The sequence below is a fragment of the Centroberyx gerrardi genome, chromosome 17, assembly GCF_048128805.1.
Source record: "Centroberyx gerrardi isolate f3 chromosome 17, fCenGer3.hap1.cur.20231027, whole genome shotgun sequence".
NCBI lineage: Eukaryota > Metazoa > Chordata > Actinopteri > Beryciformes > Berycidae > Centroberyx > Centroberyx gerrardi.
Genome location: NC_136013.1, coordinates 10,049,049 through 10,070,749, shown reverse-complemented (window position 1 = coordinate 10,070,749; position 21,701 = coordinate 10,049,049). Strand labels below are relative to the sequence as shown.

At 44.7% G+C, this 21,701-nt stretch overlaps 1 protein-coding gene across 2 annotated transcripts in view; it reads right to left on the bottom strand.

Annotated features, from left to right (window-relative positions):
• The window catches only part of fermt2 (FERM domain containing kindlin 2), a 44,234-nt gene extending 25,086 nt beyond the window's left edge, over window positions 1–19,148 (bottom strand). For both annotated transcript variants that reach the window (XM_071902204.2, XM_071902205.2), the window contains exons 1-3: window positions 18,843–19,148; window positions 17,744–17,901; window positions 2,309–2,542 (exon numbers count right to left, since the gene is read on the bottom strand). In XM_071902204.2, coding sequence (XP_071758305.1) covers window positions 2,309–2,542; window positions 17,744–17,900 — 391 coding nt within the window. In that variant the 5' untranslated portion in view covers window position 17,901; window positions 18,843–19,148. The remainder of the gene's footprint in view (window positions 1–2,308; window positions 2,543–17,743; window positions 17,902–18,842) is intronic.
• Window positions 19,149–21,701: the final 2,553 nt, after the last annotated feature.

The following is a 21,701-nucleotide window of genomic DNA, read 5'->3' as shown; positions in this document are numbered from 1 at the left end:
GAAATTCTTTGGACTTCAAAAAGCACACATACTTGAGATCTGAGAATTCTCAGAAAAATATGATCTTATAACTAAACGCGGAAAATCACTCATGCCTTCGCTTCACTATCTGTGTGTGTGTGACAAGCCAAATAAGCAATGCAGCGCAGGATACGAGGGCTGCCAATGAGAATCAGAGTTCAAAGCAGGAGTGGAGCTGAGTTATTTCAACCAGTACAGTACATTGGCCTTTTGCTGAGGTCTCTTCCTTCCCAGCCAGTACCAGATGGGTCGTTTCTGTGTCAAGGGGGTGGGGACTGTACACAGCTGCCTCGGACATGGGAGAAGTACAGCAGGGATAATTGGTTTGATACATTTAACTTGGGAGTGGTAGATATGCTATGCTCATGTGTGGGAGACTCACTGTCAAGGTTGGAGTTGTGTGAATTAAATACATATGTGAATATTGCAGACGGACATATCAGAGTGTGTGCTATTCTGAAACGGTGTCTACAGGAATTTGAGAAAGAAGTAAAGAGGAGGAGGGGATAAGAAGGCCAACTACTGCAATGGCAGACTGAACTTAGAACTTGTTTTGGAACAAGAAACAGCTTCTGTGTGACCAACTGACTGGACGGCCCAGAGCAAAAAGCCCCTCCAAATAAATCATTCTAATCATCATCGCTGAAAGGAAAATCCAGTCTCCTCTCTCTCTCTGTGTTGCCGTCTCCTAATATCCCTGCCCCTCCCTTTTCTCTGTCTGGAGCGAAGGCCAGTTGGACAGGCCTCGTCTCTTCCTGTCCCCTCTGATTCTCTATGCTCTGCAGCTCCCAGGCAGTCAGCAGAAAATACGCGCAGGAAATTGTAAAACTGCAAGTTTTCCAGATAACAAAAAATGAAATACTTCCAGGCCTGGCCAGCTGTAAGTCCGCAAAGTCAGCTGTCATAGCCTCTGGTTACAGTTAGGACCTTTCCCACCATCCGGTATAAGGAATTCTACTTCCCGAAAGCAACAATGTGCAGTGAGGTAAATACAACGGCAGAGGCGCGTCACACCGCATGGCCCTGCGCAGCCACCGTAAGTCATCCTGCGACGTCCTGGCACGCGCCAAGTCAGCCAAAAGCAATTTGTCCTGAATTTCTGTGGAGCTAAAATAGATTTATTACAGAAGCAGTAGACACATTCCTAACTAGGACTGGTTGAGAGAAGGGCTGCTGGCCTGTACCCTGCCTCCCGTTTCAAAAACAACCTCTGTGTGTATTTATACTCCATTAAATGTGCTATTTGTTCTCTTCATTTCACAGAACTGCTTTGCGGGCCTCTTTAGCCTTCGGAAAAAAACATTAAAGCTTCATTCCTGCCAAATTAAAAACAAGGCAAAGCGCTACCTGTAGAGGCCAATAAAAACAGGAAAGCTGCCACTGGAGCCCCTGATCCTGCCTTCTGAACACAGTCCAGTGACAAAGACCCAACAGGTGTCCTGAACGCTGCCTGATGGAAGGATTTATATGGGGGTTTCTCAAAAACCTGCGAGCCGTACTGGAGACAGTGACTAAGGGGCAAGGGCAAGGGGTGAGGTCTGGGGCCAAGGGGTGAGGCTGGGAAAAGTGGGCGTTCCAGGGTCAGGGGTCACCAGGCTCCGGTGTGTGACCTTTGACACGTCTCTGACAGGGCAGCGTGGTGCCAGTGATGGAAGATATCGATAGTGGATGGTGTGTGACCCCTGGGTGCTACGCAGACCATGGGGGGACAGTTCAATTTGGACGCTTTGATATTGGTTGAAGGGACAGTTGGGGGGTAAGCGAGAGAGAGTGAGAGTATTTACGTGTATGTGAATTTGTACTTTTCGCATGTGCCTGTGTTATAAGGCCGAGTCAGACTGATAATCTCTGTTTACTAAACAGAACTGCGAGACCGATTGAGCCCGGGTGCCAAGGACTTGTCTCCAGAACTAACAGCGGACCGCTGGTCAGGAGAGGTGACTCTGGCACGCAGAGCTCAAGGTCTGTTTAATAAACACAACAAATGTCTAGGGATAAAAACAACGCATGAGGAAGGACATGACTAGCTGGGTTTGCACTTCCAGAAGGTTTCCAAAAATAGTATTAAAAGTAAGCGCTTAGGTTGGCTCAGAAATGTGGGCAACTTCTGGATTCGGCCCTCCATTCCACACCGAAATGGATTTTAATTCCTACAGCTCATTACAAATCAGTCACACCTCATTGCACATTTGCTTCGTGACCGCTTTTCACCTCTCCAGTGAACATAAGATCCCCATGAATGCTGCCCTACCCGCCTTCTTGTAAAAGCGTCCCGCGCGCCACTTACTGAAGGTTTTGCAGATGTCGGAGACGGCCTTGAAGACGCGGTCGGAGAAGTTCACCTTGACCTTCATGTGCTTCATGTTGGGCAGCTGGAGGCGCAGCAGCTTGTGCTGCGGCGTGAAGAGCAGCCTGGCGTCGGCCTGGATGCCGTACTTGTCCAGGGTCCAGTGGGTTTTCAACAGCCACGTCTTCTTCTTCTCCCACCACAGAGCGTGGTCCGACCAGTCCTTCTTCACATCTAGGGAAGGGGAGAAAAAGAGTGGAGTGGTTGAGTTTTGGTCCTTGCACAGTTAGCGGCGTGAAAAGATGAGATGCAAAAGGAAACACTACAAGGGATTCAGTAGCTGTATTTGTCTGATCTACATTCTCTTTGCTCAATGTACAGCTGTCTGCTACTGATCAGATTAGATTAAATTAGATTTTATTAGATCAAATTAGAAATTCAAATTAGATTGTTTTTTTGCTTAAACAGTTACAGCAGACAACAGTTATTTCAACATTCAACACACAAGTATATCACATGGGAGAAGTGGAATCACTTAATAAAATAAAATGTACAGTACTGTACCACCCTTCCATTTATTTAATAATTTCCAGTCAATCGGACATTCAGTAGAGATTATTTATTTTTTGGTGTCAAACAATAATGCAGGAAACATATTTAACAGAAAATGACACAAAAGCCAATCTATCAGTATTTATTTTTTCCACTTTCCCATCCTTCCGATCTTAAAACCAACAAAAGTTGTTCCCAGTGGTGTCTGACATTATGTTGGCACACTCTCCCTTCAACAACAGCACTAACATTCACACAAACAACTACCCAAACACACCAGAGCTGCCTTGCACATTTCTTTCTCATGTGCCTCTAAAATGGCTAAAGGCAATATTTCTGATGAGATTAGATATAAGATAATACACTTGCATAAGGAAGGTGAAAGTCAAAATAAGTGAAAAAACAGGAGTTTCCAAAACTGGAATTCAAAAAATTAGTTATAGTGTTATAGAGAAGTTATAAAGTTATAAAGTAAATGGGACTCCTAAGAACCGTGCAAGACCTGGTAGACCACCAAAACTATCACCATCAGATAGACAGAACTTAAAGCTTTCATCTTTGAGAGAGGAAAAAAAATCAAGCTCCACTCCTGCTTTAGATCTGAAAAACTATCCCGAAAAGAATGGAAGCTGTAATAAAGGCAAAGGCTGGACACACTAAATACTGGAAAAATTGATATTATATTTAGTTGTGGAGGCTTTTGTGTAATTTTGTGTTAAATATATGTTTCCTGCATTTTTTTCTGAAACTGAAAAATAAGTAACTTGCACTTAATGGCCGTTTTGACTGGAAATTAAATAAAGGAAAGGGTGGTCTCTGACATTTGCACAGTACTGTATGCTGTACAATAATAATACCCTCAAGTGACACACACATATCAAGGTAAATACATACTATAAAGTTTAGACAATATACCACATACATGTCCAGATAAAGTGCATACCCCATAATGCAGCATCAGATTTAAGTGCAAAATAGTTGAAAATATCATGAGTGAAATCATTTAAATGAAAGAAATAATGATCACGATAAAAACAAGCCAGCTAAAGCTAAAGTGCATGCAGCCTCAGGGGTAAAGTGCATATTGTTCATAGTATGTCAAGCTAATAATACTGGTGCCAAAGGGCCTTAGCATGCTGGAGGACAGAGACAATGAAAGTGTAAGTAGAGCCGTCTGTATGCGTCACACCGTAGTGACCTGAGCTCACCAAATATGTCCCTCCCGGGCAGAGGGTCACATTTAGGGTGAACGGGGGGGTGGGAGTGGGGTCCTGGGGCGTCTGAGTGGGTGTGCGTGGGGCGGCGGTGAAGTCAAAGTGAGAAGGAGGCGAGGACCGAGAGAGTGTGAAAGAAGCTGCTGTTTGCGTGACACTGCGGGGATATCGGGTTCATACCTCCCTCTTTGTTCCCGAGTCACGCTATGATCCGTCTAAAGCGGAGACAAGCCACCCAAAACCCCACTTAGCTCCCAGTCCCGCGCTCCGCAGGGGCTCGACACAATGGGGATGGACCCGAGGTCTCATGGTGTGTGTGTCTGACTTCAGAGGCAAGGTGAAAACCATAGGGATTTGGGGGAACTCGAAGCAGCTGTTTTGCAGATCACCTTGCTCTGGCTCCTATATGAGCAGTATTGTGAAGGGGCTGTATGCTGAAGTTGAGTTGTTTTTGAGCTGTGAACACTTCAAAGCCCAAGGGGAGAGCAGAAAATGCAGAAATCCCCCTCACTTAAAGAGAGACAGAGAGTGCCTTTACACCCATGTCATATCTATTTATCCCGCTAATGTCAAACATTCACAATATAGCTGAGTACTTTAAGCTTCAGGTCAAAACGAATAGCAGGCCAACTGGCTCAAGGTCTTGCTCTTATTGGCTTTTAGAGTGTTAACCTGACTATATCCATCTGCTCTTTATGTGTGCACCACGCTGTGTATAGACTATGTGTGCATGTGTGAGACACAATAAGCTCACTGTATTGTTTAGCAGAATATCTGCTTGCTGAGATGGAGGGCGTATTATACTTTTGGATGCTCCCTGAGTGGTGATGTCATTAGTCCGGCATTAGTCCAGGAAGGCACTTCCCTGAGCGGTGTCTCGTTTCCTCCACCCACGTACCCCTTATCTCCTCTGTCTCACTCTAGGTCTCTCTCTCCTGGCTGCACTGAGTCACTGTGTCTGGACACAGACGTCCGTCTGCTCAGTCATTTGTCCATGGGGGCAGACTAAACTGTTTTAGCTTTGTGTGTTTACAGGCGGGCACATATCCTGATCGAGGATAACATGTTTTCATCATGATGGCCCGTTCATAAAGATCTCAAATAAGAGATTATGATGAATATTACCATGGAAACAGAAGTTAGGCAGATGACAAAATGCAACAGCAAATGGGATAAGGGATAAGGAGTATCCTGGCTATATCGGCATATCACAGCTATCATATTCAGGTTTCCAATAACCAATATATGAGCTTATCCATACTACTGTGAACAGGTTATGGTGTTAACATGTGCCAACTTTTAACTGGAACACTCTACTCCCACATACTATTAGAATATTAATTATAATTGTATGTCAACTACCTTTAAAATTAAACCAAAATAAATGAAAATATACCAAAATCTCAGGGCTGGAAATCTCTCTACATTGGCACAAATCCATACTGAACCGTCCCCACACAGAGCTAGACAACAGACATGTATGACTCTCATTTTACTGCAATTCATCTGCTTAATATGCGAGACTAGTGGTCATTAGCTAAATGCAGAATTAACATATTACATCTATTTATTACACTGGGAAGGACACAGCTACTAAGTGACAATCTGGAAACCTCTCTTAAGCCATAATGGACTATATTTACTTTCTGACACGAAGCTAGCTAATCGGCCAGGCGATTGCAACACATAAAGACTTGTCTTCAATATGGCGGCGTGATTTTTCTCTCCATCCCCACACCAGTTTCAGAATTTCTGATAACCACATATGAGATAGACATAAGAGACAGGAAGATGATGACATGATGATAGGGAGATGAAGGAAGGAAGATGACAGGGGGTGGGGGGTGGGGGGGGGGGGCAATCTCGAACGTTACCCTAAGTTGACCTCTTCCGTCTGTCAATCAAACCACAGGGCGCCATGGTAACCTAAACCTTGAGTAGCCTTCCGTTTCCATGTCCTGTTATTGTTTTCCCTGGCCTTAACTTGCATAGGGGCATCCATATGCATTGTTGACACTCTCCTGCTGATCCCCTCTAAAAGCTGAATGAATGGGGTTAGGGGGGTGAGTGGATGAATGACAGAACGGCTGCTTAGGACCAGTAAACAAGACCGCTGCGATGCAAGTAAAGCAAACCCGGCCGAGGAGGAGACACACCAGGAGATTACACTGGCGATTAGGACGGAGGGAAGTTTAGGGAGAGTGGCCACCAGCATCTCAATTCAGATGCCATTGTGAAGGCCTAGGACTGCATGAATTGAAGAGGAGGGGGGGTTGTTTGTCAAGCTGTTGGCTTTTAGACGGTTTACTTCGGGGCAAACACTTAGTACTTGAGTGAAAACATTCCAAGCTTTCTTTTCGGGACCCTGTGTGTGTGTGTGTGTGTGTGTGTGTGTGTGTAGGTGTGTGTGTGTGTGTGTGTGTGTGTGCTACTCTAGCAGCATGGGGTCTAGCTGTCAACACTTCATTCTGATGTCTCAGCTGTGCAGAATACAACTTCATTGCTGCCATCACAGAGACTGCTCCCCAAAGCGTAGGCTATTACTGAACTGAAAATAATGAGAGGGAGTAAGGAGAGGAAAATTGAAAATAGACCTGAGTGTATTTTCATAGCGCTGCTCGCAGTTTTTCCTCTTACAACCTAGTAATTTCTGGTGTCTGAGAGCGTTGCAGAGCAAGCTAGCCAGATTAACATTTGGCAACTCAGGTCTTGACCACAGTCCACGTTCTATAGAAGCTTCTGTATACTCAGGATACATGACCAACATACAGTTTGTGGGTGCACACACACACACACACACACACACACACACACACACACATACCCCAAAGCAGGCAGACATGTACGCACGTCGTGGTTGGTGTCAGTTACCCTCACCACTCTCCCAGCAGCCCCTGCTCTGTCCCCGCCCACCGCCAAACCCCATTGGCCATAGCCTTACTCCTGCTTCGCTGTGTCATCACGCAACGGTCCGACGATGTGATTGGACGAGGGCTGCCGTCCGCTGGGTTCTTTCAGTAACAGGCTGGTAATTCAATCCGCAGAGAGGGAGGGAGGGAGGGAGGGCCAATGGCATCTCCCAGCTAAAAATACAGCCTGCCAGGCCTGACGTAATGCACCAGCCAGAAGAAACGGGGGCCTAAGTAATTGGGTGCATTAAATGCGGACCCGCAGTCCTTCAGTAGAGTGGTGTGCGTGTGTGGTGTGTGTGTGTGTGTGTGTGTGTGTGTGTGTGTGTGTGTGTGTGTGTGTCTCTCTCTATAGGACATGGAGGGCTGGAAAGACGAGGGGAGGGGAAACAGAGGGGGAAACCATGTTTTATGACCTCTGCGGGACATGAAAGAGGATACGGAGATTGTGTGTATGTGTGTGTAGAAGTGTGTGTGCGTGCAGGAATGGGGTGTGTGGGGTGCAGGGATTTGTCAATGGGAGGGCGTTCTTATCCATCCATCAGTTACATTAGCTCTTTGCGTGTCTGCATGTGTGTGTGTGTGTGTGTGTGTGTGTGTGTGTGTGTTCTAATGAGCTATATTAATCCATAAATTTTGTGTAACCGAGTGCTTTTCATTCGCCATCACCACAGCAGCCCTTGGATCACAAGTCTCAACCAAAACCTCTTCCTCTGCTCTACGCACCATGTACCACAACTAGAAATACTGCTCTAAAAACACATTGAATAATACTGCCATATTGTACATGCAGCATCTTCAAATTAAGAAGCAAAAAAAAAGCAAATGGGGAACAGTAAAGATGTATGAATCATGTTGTATTTTGGGCAGAGGAGTGCCCAGTTTGAAGGATTTTGTTGGGAATCCTTGTTGAACCCTCCCACTCTCCGTCCCTCCTTGGCTCATTCTCTCCCTATCGCTCCTCTTTACTCCCTCCATCCCTCCATCCCTCCCCTCCCGGTCAGAGTGGCTGCGGTGTTTACATTAGGAGACAGCCATGTTTATGGAGGCCTGTCTGTGAGGGGGGCTGGGAGGTGATGACGGAGGAGAGGACGAGAGAGATGGAATGAGGGATAGGGCTTGAAAAGGAGAGATGAAGATGAGCAGAGGACAGGGGAGGAGAGAGAGAGAGAGAGAGAGAGAGAGAGATCTGTGTGTGTACATCTGTTATTCCATGTTATGATGGATTTGTGTACTGAGAGAGAGAGAGAGAGAGAGAGAGAGAGAGAGAGAGAGAGAGAGAGAGAGAGAGAGAGGAGAGAGAGAGAGAGAGAGAGAGAGAGAGAGAGAGAGAGAATGTCAAAGTGGAAAGAGGACTGCATTGCATGTCGCATTGGTTCGTTTGCTGATCATTTGCTATACTAATTATAATCAAATGAGGAATGAAGAAAACCATCTCAGACATTTCAAACCAGACAGATATTTGAATACCGTACAGTCTTGCCAAGTTGTGACATTGTGCTTTTTTGTGCAACACTCCATACAAGAACTAAAAAGGGGAAAAAAATCCCAAATATCCCTTTCTATTGCATGTCTACTGAGTGACCCATGTTTACCCCTTACCCCTTTACCCCCTAGGCTGTGACTGCTTCAACAACCACAGTCATGGTAGTCAGCTGATGCCTGGAGAAGATTTCAGGCCCATCTGTAGCATCACAGATGGAGCTGACAGCAAATCTAGAGAGAAGACAAGCCTATATAGGCCACATGAACCAAGTGAACTTTGACTTCTTGTTCTATTTGTTTGTGTTTTCAATGTCAGTCTTTTCTCTGTTTTCCATTAGTTGTTTGTCTCTGATAGCCACGGCCGTGCAGTGTGAGGCTTTGTGGTTTTCAGCAATCAGCTGATAAAATCATTCCGGCCTGGTGAGGCTGGTCATGCCGTTTCCTTGGAGACTCCTGGCTGACGCCGCGGGGGCAGCCGAGCGAGGCGACAACTCTTGTTTTCATACACAACAAAGACACAGGCCTGCAGGTTTCTCTTTTTCTCTCTCGCATACACTCACAGTTGATCCCCCCCTCTATAACATTAAAGTCCTTGTCTTTCTAAATATATTCCATTCCTTTGAAGCAGGGTGAAGGTTAGTATTGACAAGCGAAGACACAGGAAGCAACTGTTCGGCACTGTCCTTAAATTAGATCTACTGTAAATGGCCTATAGGCACTCACTTGCTCGCGGTCTAGTGCAATAGAGGTAGACAGCATCAGAATCAGATTTCCCGCGCATGACTAAGAGAGGGTCGATAGAGACAGGTGATGACAATATCTGTAGTAGACAGTAGTAGAGAGTCACGCCAGGATTACAGTGGAAGATTGAACTCTGATACAGTGAATTCAACAGCATGGGCTTGTGTTGAAGACAATGCGTGAAGCAACAAGTAGTCATAATCACTATTGTGAAAATAACAAAGTACGTCAGTGAAAGGACTGACGCCCAAAGAGCAGACAAACTTGTTTCTGGACTCGTGATGAATGACTGGCAGATATTAAGCTATGGTAAATCTCAGATCTCGTAGCAAACAACAAAAGAACTACTTGTATTGCATCTCTTCCATCTCAATGTGCATCTAGCGCACAGACAAGACAACAACGTGTGTGGAATACTGTAATACTGGTAATACTAGCGCTTGACATCATGTTCCCCGACTATGACAGCAGCATGAGGTAAAAGCATTGAATAATGTGCTGATCTATTCTGGCTATGTCCCTCAGGTATTCACCAACCAATACTGTTAAAACTCAAAGTGCTTTCCATTGACAGGCTCTGAGCTGAACAAGGTTAGCCAAGCTTATTTCAGTCCCTTATTATACAACAGCCCAGCGTCCTGCCAATAGCCAATCAAAGACCAACAGGCCATCATCCACGCAGGTATTCAATATGCAAGACATACAGCCTTTGAACGCAGATCCTCCTGACAGGCAAAGAATCTGAAACCTTTCAAGCAGCCAACTTTACCTGACCCAGCATGTACACAAATGAGGCCATCAAGGCCTTTTAGGCTACAGAAATGAGAAACAGGCATTCACCCAGGCTGTGACCTGTGTCACTGACACACACACACACACACACACACACACATCCTGTAAGGTCAAAGCTGTCCAAAAAGGAGTCAGGGGACAAGGTGACCGTTATTGATCCTATTGAGTGTACCCCAACCCCCCTCCACACAGTCTAAGCCGAGCCGTAGTATTATTTTTCAGGGAGTTAAGTGTTGTCCGAGTATATAATGTACACACACACACACACACAATGCAAAACACACACTCATCCATCTGCAGCCTGAGGATTAGAGGAGGAGCCAGAGCGATCCTTCAGGATAAACCCTGCCAAGGGCTCGAAACACCTAGGCTTTCCGTCCGAGTTTGGCCGGTACCGGAGCTTTGGTGCATCAATGTTCAAGTCCCAGCTCACCTGAGAGCTCCAGAGGATTGGATATACAGCCTTTGCAAGAGCTGAGGTAGACATGTAGGCTGACAGGTAAGGTGCTGGTGGCTAGGGTGTGAAGTCTCCTCTGTTCCCCAGGGAAAGACAAAAAGCATCTTTCCTTGGAGTACAGTGAATCTGAAATCTGAATAAACCAGAAATGATGCATCATGATGAAGATGGCAATCTTACAAGCAGCTAAAACATCCAGTCTGTTAGAATAGGGAGGGACTGCAACAGTGCTGTCTAAAGCATTAGGAGGAGAGGCTAGCAGGCCATTAGAGGAGGCCTCCTCCGAGACAGATAGTTTGTATCCATTTGTGTCATAATCCAAACACAGCAAAACAATGGGGGTACTCCCCCTCCGCCCTGACGCAGCTTTATACAATTAGGTGTTCACGGACCCACTGCAGTAATGACATTACAAAGTGACTCCTGGCCTTAGATGAATGGGGCGGAGAGAGAATATCCATCCGTCCCTCTATCCATCCAGCCAGATATCCCCCCAGGACAATGGGATGGGATATATAGCCTTTCTTCCACTGTGACAAGTCATCCCACTAATGCCTCCTCGAGTCTGACCCCATCTTCTAGCTACATGTCTCCAGAGGAACTGAGGAGATCCTATATGGTCAAGCAAGGCTTCTAAATACTTAATGCTGCTTAGAAGGACTGCTGCCAGGTACAATATTGAGGCAGACTACAGTATATACATTGGAGAAACTGACGTTAGTGCTGCACCACACCTATTAGAACAGCCCATGCACATATGGAGCATCTGTGAGGGAAATGAGGAAACAAACTGACATTACCCACCATGTAAATCATGTATAGAATGAAACAGTGATGGAGCCGGTATGCATTTGCTTTCCACCCGCCTTTGCAATTTACTGCTTTGATAAAGCCTCATTTAGTTAAAAGGTTTGCCTTGGTTGTGAAAACCAACATCTCTCTGTTGCTTCACTCGGTAAAAGGGAGAGTACAGAGACGGACTGAGGGGAGGGGACAGCTTGAAATGAATGTGGGCTGAGAACCTAAACAAAAACACCAGATCAGTTTACCCCATTGACCCACAGGTGTGCGGCGTTACAACAACAATGTGGTGCTCTGACATTTCCTTCGACTGGATCCACTACACTGTCTGTCACTACAGGAAGGAGAGAGGGACAAAAAAGCAATGGGCTGAGATTCCCAGAGGAGCCGTGGAAGTCCGTTCCACTGCATGTTTGAGATGCCAAACATAACTAATTGAATCTGCCTGGTTTTTAAAAAGCGCACAGATCCTTCCAGGAAAACGGACAATTAGCGAAAGGGTTGGAGTAGCAAATTTGAGATATTTCAAATATCACAGCAATTTAAACATGCTGTGCATTTCAGAAGTGAATTTGCAAAGAGGCCACGATTTGTAGAGAGCTTGGTCTTGGTCCTATAGAGACTTAGTGGTGAACAGTGATGCAGATGGTTGTTAAGAGAGATAACTACACTGTGACAAATGCAAACACAGGATATATTTTTCCCCAGAATAATACAGAAATGTAGTGAATCTGGAGCATTATCATATAACGAAAAACTACAATACCTATTTACTTGTCATGCCAATAAATGAAATTGAAACTGATTCAAGTTCAGAGTGTATGCATGTGTATATGCCAGGCGTCTTGAGTGTGTAGCAGTTCAATCACAGCAGGATCTTGCTGGTGTAACAGGAAAGCTCTGGCCTGGGCAGGACCGCTACTTAGGCTAACTACTTCCTGCCAGAGAGATTAGAGAGCAGGACGATCACACAGTCAGTCAGGCCATCCCTCACTTTGTAGCGCGAGACCTTGAGGACGGCTCCACACTCGCGATCAATGAGTCTCATTACACGAGGTAATATATCCGAACTGCGCGTCATGGCAAGACGATATGCAAAGAGACACACGGCCTATCAAGCAAATTCGCCTCTCTCCCGATGCGAGATATCGAATGCAAAGACGTGAGAGCGATTCACAGCTCACTCCTGCAGAGGAAAGAGAGGGCTATCTCATCTCTTCATCTCACTCTCTGCAGGGACCGAAGACCCTCCTTTTCCCCTCAGCCCAGCAGAATCATGGGAAGGCATCATATCCTTCAAAAAAATGCCGTAAACACTGAGCGGGAGGGAAGGCGGGACGGAGGGAAGGCGGGAGGGAGAAGGCGCATAAAAAAAGCCCACGGGAAGTTCAGCATCCTGTGTTAAATCGCGTCTGTTTCCTAACGAAATCTGCACTCCATTGTCACACGGAGGCCATCTTCCTCTGGTCACCGCCACCTCCAGCAGACAGCATGGGTGAACCTCAGACAGGCATGGAACCACAAAAAAGACAGAATTTAAATTGCTCACACAGAGTGACGCATTTTAAAAATACCCAACCCCCTGCTTGCTGAGAGGAAATATTAAAGCGACTAATCCTAATTGACCATTATAAGAATAGCCAGCGTTTGTTTCTTAAAGGCTATTATTAGAGGTGCCTCTGACTAGTGGTTTAGAAATGTCAAATAAAAAGTAAGAGAGTAACTACAAACACGTTTCCCATATGGTTTGTTAATCTAACCATAAAACGATTGTGGGACGACATTCACCAAATCAACGACCATGCGAATATGTAGGTCACCTCAAATGCAAAACACACATTTTCTCTGACATCTAGGGAAAGTTCTCTGTGGCTGGCCGGTGTTACGGCAGCCAAAAACTGCTGGCCCCTCACTGGAAACCACCACATGAGCTACCAGTGTCTCAGTAGACCAATTAGTTTCCTCAAGTTCTATATATGGAACTTTCAATAGCCAGGAACATCCAGGGATACTAGGTATTAAGAAAGTGAAAGATGTGTACTTTAATGTTTCTTATTGATTATTATGCCTTACCAGTTGCCACATGGTCGGGCGAGTGTGTGGAAGGTATGAATTATTCACTCATGTGATTGTGACTATTTAAAATACTTTTCAAGAAAAACATAATTAGAGAAAGAGAATGAGAAAGAGGGGTGAAAACACAGAGAGACAGAGAAAGGAGAGGGGGGAGAAAAGAAAGAGGGAGGTTGAGGGAGAGATGGAGCAAGCGGCAGAGAATCCAGCAATGACGGCAGCGACTAGAGAACAGCATGCCAAACCCTGGAAGTCATTTCCTGCTCCACCGAAGACTTTTATGGAATTCTAGTGCCGTGGCTAACGTCACGACGAGAGAGAGGGAGAGACACAGAGAGAGAGAGAGAGAGAGAGAGCCTGGTGCTAGACCCTCCTCTCTCCATACCCCCTCCTCCCCCTCTCTGTAAGCCTTCTCTCTTTCCCTCCCCTTTTCTTCTCCATCCAGTACAGGGTCTTTCTATCCTCCGCTGTCTTGTTGAGGCTAAGCAGAGCCAGTAGAACCAGGGAAGATACTGTAGTGTGACTCTGCAACAAAACCCTGGTCCATTAAAGACTTGCTTCTTCAGAAGTTTACTCAATTTGCAAAGAGTTCTTGGTTTTTATCCATAGTCTTGACATTATAGTCGTAGGCCACGGTTAGAAAAGGGCATAGAGAACGCCGTTATCACAAAAAAGCTGGCCTTTCCACCTTTAGCACGTGCAAAGCAGCAGCGCTTTTGTGTGAAACGTTGATAGTGCAAATGCACCAAAAGCATTTACTGTTAGCCTCAGTACAACAGACCTAAGATAAAAGCTGTGTAGCTTGGGAACAATTCTTTTTGATCAAATAAAACCCCCGCCAGCTAATGGTGTTTATACAATCTTTGTTTTCCCTATCTAAATGGTATAAGCTTTTAGAGGGGGGGCACTTTGGAAAAGAACAAAGTCGGAGACGCCACCAAGTGAAGGAGAGCAATGGAAGGATGAAAGGATTACGAGAGAGGGGACCAGGGGGTGTTCAATCAGCTGGCTTTAAATACTGTTTTCCTGGAGGGTTGCAGGGGAAATGGAAGCTGCGTTCGCCGCTGTGATCAATAACTAAGTGCTTTCCTGGCATTTGTCTATTTAATCCATTATAGAAGGCCATCTGAGCCTGCAATGTGCAGGGGGACCTGCAGCTCACAGGAGGAGTTGAAAGATGGAGGCCGGATACATGTGGAGAAGGAGACACACCCACCCACCCACCCACCCACCCACACTTCACATGTGGAAACACATGCACAAATACTATTCATGAGAACATAAGTCATCAACACAGAAGACAGCTGACGTCAATACACATCCACACAGGCACATACTGTGTGTGCAAATACCCGCCTTCCGAATACACACGTACAAACACATACGGCTACACGTTAGGAGAAAAACAGAGTGCTGTCAGCTTTGTGGAAAGCAATTACTGAATCACAAGAGGTCCTGAATTTGGAGTGGGTGTGCATGTGCGTGTGTGTGTGTGTGTGTGTGTGTGTGTGTGTGTGTGTGTGTGTGTGTGTGTGTGTGTGTGTGTGTGTGTGTGAGAGAGAGAGAGAGAGAGATAGAGAGAGAGACAGAAAGAGACAGAGAGACAGAGAGAGAGAGAGAGAGAGAGAGAGAGAGAGAGAGAGAGAGAGAGAGAGAGAGAGAGAGAGAGAGAGAGAGATTTGTCATTGCACCAGGATGTCCTTTCAATGTGAGACAGAGGAACTGCCTGCCAACTCTATGGTATCTACGTGTCACTTCCCACGAAACCACGCAACTTTGTGTGTGTGTGTGTGTGTGTGTGTGCGTGCGTGCATGTACACATACACACGTGTCTATGTATATAACCACCACATCCAACCAATCAGCGAATCTCTCGGTGGGTATGTGACAGCACTTGAGAGACATTCAGCGGGGAATGTGCCACACTGAGCAACACTGTCACCAATGAGAGTCGGGAGGTATGAAAGGAGGTCACCGACAATAGAAAGACCTGAAGACTTTTTCCCACACTACGCCATGGAGAGGGTGTCACATGAGAAGAGGGTGCCTACCATTCTCCATACTCCCACCACCTCCCTCTCCTCTTCTCTCATTCAAGTTTGCTGCAATTCATTTACAGTAAAACATACAATTTGTTAAAAAAAATAGAATAGCAGTCGGTTTTTTTTTTTCTCGTGACGGTGAAGAAATGTCTTTTCTGGACTATTAGACTATCAACAGCATATCAACACTGCTTGTCCCGAGTACAGAGGTTGACTTATTGTGTGTCACACTAACACTGTACAGTCTCCTACAGTGTGTGGCCATGTGTGAAGTCTGTGTTGAGGGTGGGTTAATCATTACAATGGAAAACAACCTGTTGACTCAGGGTAGGAGGGAGACAGTAGTCAAATGAAATGTCCCCATAGGCACTGTGTGAAAGCAACCAAAAGGCAAATAGTATTACTGCATGAATTCTGCTTCACTGTAAGGGGTTTGAAAGTCATACACATTATGAATTTCTGATTTCATGATTACATACTGAAGCTAGCATGGATTAACTTCAAGCATCTACAGCATAATATGCTAACTTTACTGTTGTAGTAGTAGTAGTAGTAGCAGTAGGAGTAGGAGGAGGAGGACCAGGAGGTGATTTTAATGTGGAAGATGAAGAATAGAGACCAAGACTATAGTTAGAATATAAATGCTTTCAGATAAGACAATGGCACAGACAAGCATGCACACCCACGCCCTGTTATTTTGCTTCACTGCGACAACATCCAACGACCGGTCACGATCAACAAATCCACACTGTCAACTGTGGACATGAAGACCTCAAGCCAGCGGAATCCACAGCAGATAAAAAAGGACAACTCATCAGCACAAATACTATATGCCTTTGAAAAGGGAGGCACGGCAACCTCTCATTATAAATGGGTGATGGTTGCATAAAAAAAGCGAAAAAGGAAAAATCCCTGAAACTACTGCATATAATTGTGATTTAACAATTTCAAACACACCGGGCCAATTTTGAGATCTGTAATAAATACAACCTATTACAAAATTACTACAGTGCTATACCTCATCTAACCATTGAAAGATGTCTTATTAGTCCTAGGCTTCAACCAGACCTATGGGTTAACAAAAAGCATGCACACAACTCAAACAATGGATAAGGCCAGGCCTTGAGTACAGTTGGGGTGGGCGGACCAATGAATTCATGTCGTCCCACATGCAGCAGCAGCGCTGCACATGAGCCTGGTATAGATGCTGCTCAGCGCAGACGACCACAGAGAACAAAGACCTCAATTATGTGGAGCTCTAACAGGAGAGCTAAAAACAGGACCATGGGCAGGGAAATAAAACCTTGGAGCGTTGGAGGAATGCTGAGCATTCGGGCGCCATCTACACAACACACTGTCACTCCCAAAATGCACTGCCACCACCGCTGACCTTTCTCCAGCCTCCATGAAACAGGCCAGTGTTCAAGTGGCTGGAACAGAGGACTCTTGTGCTTACTTGCACCCAAACTTGTCAAGTGCATGATTGCAGTTACAGAAGTGTGCACGACACGGTGGGGGAGGGACACCATGCATGGTTTCTTTATGCCCTAGGTTACTGACCCATACATATGGCAGCGTAACAAAGTGGAATCTAAACCAATGGCTTGCAACATAAGGTCCACAGACCTCCCAGAGGAGCCTGAGTTGGATCCAGCAGAAATTAAGGACAGTTCGATTTCCATATTTATTTAATAGTCTGCACAATGAGAAAACATATAGAAAGAATGGGTTTTCTTATCAGAATTTCTGCCATCCCCTTTGTTATCTCCACAGACAGTAAATAAGCTTCTGTCCTAAATCAAATCCCCAAACCCAGATTTCAGAGATACCATTTTCAGACAGGGGCGAGATAAATGACAGATGAGGTTCTGTGGCACAAAGCATATTTTAAGCTCCTAGCCATGAAAACGTATGAGAAGCTCTGTTCTTAACTGAGGCCTGTATTCATAAACAGTTTGTACTTTTGCATAAAATAGTGGTGTTTACTCAGGAGTGGAATCTCAGTTCTTGGAGTAGTAACCGTGTTGCAGAGACAGGAATTTACTGCCTCACAAATATGAAGAGATAACACAGCCAGCCATTGACACACATACAGAATCCTGCATTGGCAGGGAGGTACAGGGTCAGAGGTCAAGGGAGAGAGCAATACTGCAAACCATAACCATATCCGGTCGGGAAAACTTCTTAGAGAGACTCCGGCAGACTCAAAGGAAAATTCATGGTGGGCAGTAGTATATAGTAATGTGTGTCCTAATTTGTCTTATCTATTAAGACCATGTTTGAGCCTGTTTCTGAGATAGCCGACTTTGAAAAGCCGCCCTGCACTGGCTCTGGGCCGTGCGTGACAGCGTGCAGCTGGTTTGACGTACCGAGTTTCTCCACCAGTTTGAGCATGACCCCACCGATGTGGATTTCCCCAGTGACCCTCAGGGACACGTCCCTGTGGAGGTCGGTGACATGCATCTTCAGTTCCCACGTCCCGTCGGCGTAGCAGCCATCGGGCATCCGGATCCCGTCCAGCGCCATCCTGTCAAACAGACCCAAGGTCCAGTTAAACTTCTGTCACACTGGGGTGAACGTAAACCTTTCGACCTTCTGCAAAGAAAGAAATCTGGTGTACAGCCCATGCAAGGCTCGTTGGTCTTAAGGAAAAAGAACTATATCCTGTAATACATTTTAGAAGGATACTATACAGATATCACAGCAAAATTATAAACTATGTATACTACCCTACAGGAATATTACAGTGATATCATAGGAGATAAAACAAATACCAAAAAGTACAGGGAAAGAACAAAAAGAGCAACAGACAGTAATTCCCTATAGGAATAGGGGGATATGGGAAGGGAGGAGAGAGAGAGAAATCTGGAAAAATCTTCTCTCTTTTTGGAAAAAAAACATATTTTTACTTTACTTTATGAAGCACATCACTGTAGCTCTCACTCTACGTTTTCACCTTGGAATAAGACACACCCTTGTGTGTGTGGCTGAAGCCATAAAGTTACAATATATCTGTCATTCTTTGATGTGAGGGTGTCAGTAAGTGGCCTGACGATCATAACAGCCCTCTAATCAATAAACACAGCAGAACAAAGGCTTATAGCCCCGGGGCGAGAAGTTCAACGAGGACCTTTGGCAGCTCTTCCCTCTGCAAATGTGCTTGTTCACCTGTTAAAAAACTAACGGTAAACGCACTCTTACAAATAGGCAGAGAGGTTAATTATGTAAGCAGAGCCCATACAAGAACTCTTGGGTTCCCACTCAGTCGGTCGTTACAGGAGTAAGTGTGCGTCAAACGGCAAACTAAACGCTTACGTTTGTAAAAGAGTTGTCAACGAAAGCATGAATTCAATGTAGCAGTCAACATGCACAGAAACGATACAGAAAATAACTCTAAATGCTTTCATATTTCATAGCGGCGTATGAGCAAAAGCTTTGAGGACGAAAATTAAAAATCTGTCCACTCACCTTCACAAACCAACCCGGAGACAAAAACCACAAAAACAGTCGACGTCGCGGTAATCAAACTAGTTTACCCCGCTTTAAATCATGTAGAAAGGTGGTTTAAGAAAATAAAAATAGAAAGAAATCCCCGAAGAACTCGCTGAAGTGAAGTATCCCAAACTGTTTTCGTGCAGGCTTCAGCTAATGGAGTCCAGCCGTCCCTCTTTCTCCCTCCCTCTCTTTCCAGCAGATAACGTCACTGCTCCAATCCCACTTTTCCTTTCATACTGGGAGCTTTTCTCTCCCCTGGTCGCCTAGTGGTCTCCCTGTCCCCTCACACACACACACACACACACACACACACACACCCACACACACACACACAGGCCTGTGTCTTTATTCACAAGACCTCTTGTGTGTGACGCACGGAGATTGCGCACACGCTGTGAACAGCAGGTTAATTCTCCCATGTCTCCTTTCATGTTGCCTCTTTATCAGTGGGCCACTTTGCATAAATATACTGGAAAAACATCCATCTTATTAAGTCTATTTTGTCTCATATTCAGTCTTAAAATCTTGTTTTTTAACAAGTAAAAAAAAAAAAAATACTGCGTAAATGCTTGCATTTACAATGCAATTTCACTTTTCTCAATAATTTACTAGGGACAAGCAACAATATCTTGAAACAAGCAGAATAAGGCAGATCACAGTATCTAGATAATGAGACACGACTCAAGAAATTCCTTGAAACAAAATGATTTGTTTTAGAAACAAAGGAAATTACCTAACTCTAATCTACAGGCAGAATTTTTCATTTGTTTTAAGAATAATACGATTTTTATTATACAAAATGACTCATTAAGACATCATAAAAATAACTTATTACACTCTCAACTAAACGTGGACAGACCTGCAAATAGTCTGTTATTTTATTCCATATTTTCTCAAACTGCAATACCCCAAAGGATAAAAATCAACAGTTTGTGGTAGGGATAAGGAACAAGGGACATAAAGGTCTCAAGCTGCCTTTTATGGAAATAGTAGTGAGCTTGCAGCCAGCATCCAGGGAGCATTATGGGGTCTCTGGCCTCTGGAGTAACACACAGCTAGTCGTTTTGAATGACTCTCCTGACTCCTGGCTTTCTCACTTTTAGAGTGCCTGTCACTGATACTTTTCTGCAAAATCCCCCCTTGCTAGCTGTTGTAAATGTGCTTAAGTTTAATTGGTTTGTCCATTTTTTTTCTTCTTACAATGTAGACTAGTCCAGGATTATGGGGTACATAAATTAGGCTAGGTTATATAAACCATATACATTCATTCTTGACAGATCATGGAAATTAAACTCTTAGCTTTCACATATGAAACTCAATCATCCATTTTTCTTCAGTGTTTACAAACAATACAAACATTTAACTGACACATAAGGTCAGTTCTTATATTAGGAGTTCATTAAATTCTAGGAACTTTCCAACAAATTCCTCTGATTTGCTGTTAGACTTTAAACATCTAAAACCATCTGTGTCCTGATATAGCCCCGTAAACTATGAGAAAATAATCTAGCAGAGGTCAACATTACAACATGCTGAGTTTATTTTTTTTCTCTTCCCTATGCACCAAATTCCAAATGGTTTGAGCAAAGCAACAGAAATGGGGCAAGTAAATCACCCATATCTGTGGAGACAGCATGCATGGTAATCACTGTAAACAATGGAATGACATATCATCAGCGTGTGGAATTTCACAGCTTTCTTCTTCAAACAAAATGCAAAACACCCAAGATCATATTCTCTGCCGTCTCTTTGCTCGCATTTTCACTGCTGCAGATGAAGAATGGCATGTTTCTGTGCATTCAATCACAAGCTTATACAAAAAAAAAGAGAAAGCTTGCTGTCTCCTCTCCTTCCATTAGATTTTCTCTTTTGCACAGCAGCAGCAGCAGCAGCAGCACAGCACACACTCCAACACACTCCAAGTGGTAAAGAACTATGAATCATCAGGGTTTCTGGCTCAGTCCCCTGGTGAACTCACTAGCTCCAAGCCCCAAGCCTCCAGCTCAAGAGCTCCAAGCTCCAGCTCAGGAATTTGGGCCTTCAGACTATGGTCTGCATCAAAGCGATTTATAACCTCTCTCCCTGCAGCTCCGACCCCCTCGTCAGTGTCTGGCAGCCGACCCATTGCCTTTTATAGGCTGTGTTTTAATTGCAGGGTAAACATTTGAGTCAGTCAGATGCAGAGCAGGAGAGTCAGATAGGGAGCTGGCTTGGCTGCTGTGGATGGGGAGGGAGGCAGGGAGGTGGTGGAGCTGTGAGGAATCTCATGATACGTTTACACTGTCAGATATTGTGCGAGCGTGTGCAAGAGTGTCAGTGACATGGCCTTAAAAAGCCTTGTTTTAGTCTCTCGATCTATGGAACTTGGTCGGCGTGATATTTACAGTGAAAACACACTTGATCAAAGTATTTTATGTCGGTGTAAAATCAGTGACGCACATATACCTTACTAACTTTAAGACATAAATGATTAAACCATGTAATCATCATTAAGAGCATTAACAACTGTCCTAATAGCCCAATTATCTACAGACAACAAAAGAAAGATACACTGAGAGATAAGGCACTGGACAACAGATGGTCAATAGGGGTCAAGCAGTATTCCCTATAGATGACTGACCCCTCCTGGCCAAACACAGAACAGCAGGACCTAATGCATTATTTATGTGAATCACTTCTGTTATAACTGGTCCCATCTGTGAGCCTGGCCTTTGCAGATGTTGCTTAACTGCATTAAAGCGCTAGTAACTCATGCTGCAACCATGGCTGCTGGTGGATTACAATAAGGCCTATTCATGATCTATCAATCAGCTTTGTCATCCACGCTAGGGG